Source organism: Neopelma chrysocephalum, unplaced genomic scaffold (assembly GCF_003984885.1).
Source record: "Neopelma chrysocephalum unplaced genomic scaffold, ASM398488v2 Primary Assembly neopelma1_76049, whole genome shotgun sequence".
NCBI classification, from domain to species: Eukaryota; Metazoa; Chordata; class Aves; order Passeriformes; family Pipridae; genus Neopelma; species Neopelma chrysocephalum.
The window spans coordinates 1-1,299 of NW_020909657.1; the positions used below are offsets into that span (position 1 = coordinate 1).

Genomic DNA, 1,299 nt, shown 5'->3' on the forward strand with positions numbered 1-1,299 from the left:
CGGCGGGAGCTCTCGACGCAGTTGCGGTGCCGGCGGTGCGGCGGCGGCGATGTGCGCGGCGGGGAGGCGCTGGGGCCGGCGGCAGCGAGTGCTGCTGTGGGGCGTCCTGCTGGCGGCCTGGGAGGCGGCGTGGGGGCAGCTGCGCTACTCGGTGCCCGAGGAGATGCCCAAGGGCTCGTTCGTGGGCGACGTGGCCAAGGACCTGGGGCTGCAGATGCCAGCGCTCCCAGACAGCGGTGTCCGCATTGTCACCGAAGGTACGAGGCAGCATTTTGCTTTGCACGGGAAGACGGGACATTTAGTGACGGCCGAGAGGATCGACAGAGAGCAGCTGTGCCGGCTGGTGGAGCAATGCGTGCTGCGCTGTGAGCTGATAGTGGAGGGGGAAATGAAGGTTTACCCAATTGAAGTGGAAATCACAGACATTAACGACAACGCCCCCAGCTTCCGAGAGGCAGAAAAAGACCTGAGACTGAGCGAAACGACAGCCCCGGGGTCGCGGTTTGCCCTGGCAGAGGCGCATGACCCGGACTTGGGACAGAATTCCCTGCAGAGCTACGAGCTGAGCGGCGACGAGCACTTCTCGCTGGCCGTGCAGACGGGCCCCGGCGGGGATCAGCGTCCCGAGCTGGTGCTGGCGAAGGCGCTGGACCGGGAGGAGGCGGCGTTCCACGAGCTGGTGCTGAGGGCGAGTGACGGCGGCGACCCGTCCCGGACGGGCACGGCGCGGATCCGCGTGACGGTGCTGGACGCGAACGACAACGCGCCCGTGTTCAGCCAGGCGGAGTACACGGTGCGTGTGGCGGAGGACGTGCCCGTGGGCTCCGTCCTCATCACCGTGACGGCCACCGACGCCGACGAGGGGCCGAACGGGCATGTGAAATATAGTTTCCATAAAATTTCAGATCGGGCTTCGGAACTTCTCCATCTGGACTCTGAAACAGGAGAAGTAACTGTCAAGTACGACTTGGATTTCGAGGAATTCTCCTCCTGTGAAATGGAGGTGCAGGCACGGGATGGTGGAGAGCTCTCGGACACGGCAAAAGTCGTGATCACTGTGACAGACGTCAATGACAACGTGCCTAAGATTTCCGTGCGGTCGGCTCTGAACGAGATCTCGGAGGACGCCCCACCAGGGACGGTGGTGGCCCTGCTGCACGTGCAGGACCGAGACTCGGGGGCCAACGGTGATGTGCGCTGCTCCCTCGACGGGGGCGTCCCGTTCCACCTGGAGAAGTCCTTGGAAGGCTACTACCGCGTGGTGACAGCGAGAGAGCTGGACCGGGAGCAGGAGTCGGA

The 1,299-nt window shown here is 64.4% G+C and overlaps 1 protein-coding gene across 1 annotated transcript; it reads left to right on the forward strand.

Annotated features, from left to right (window-relative positions):
- Window positions 1-19: 19 nt before the first annotated feature.
- On the forward strand, window positions 20-1,293 carry LOC113979348 (protocadherin gamma-A7-like; the record flags this gene model as incomplete). Its single annotated transcript, XM_027706765.1, has 1 exon — window positions 20-1,293. A coding segment is annotated over exon 1 (1,244 nt), but the record flags the coding sequence as incomplete, so codon positions are not given.
- Between the last annotated feature and the right edge of the window lie 6 nt (window positions 1,294-1,299).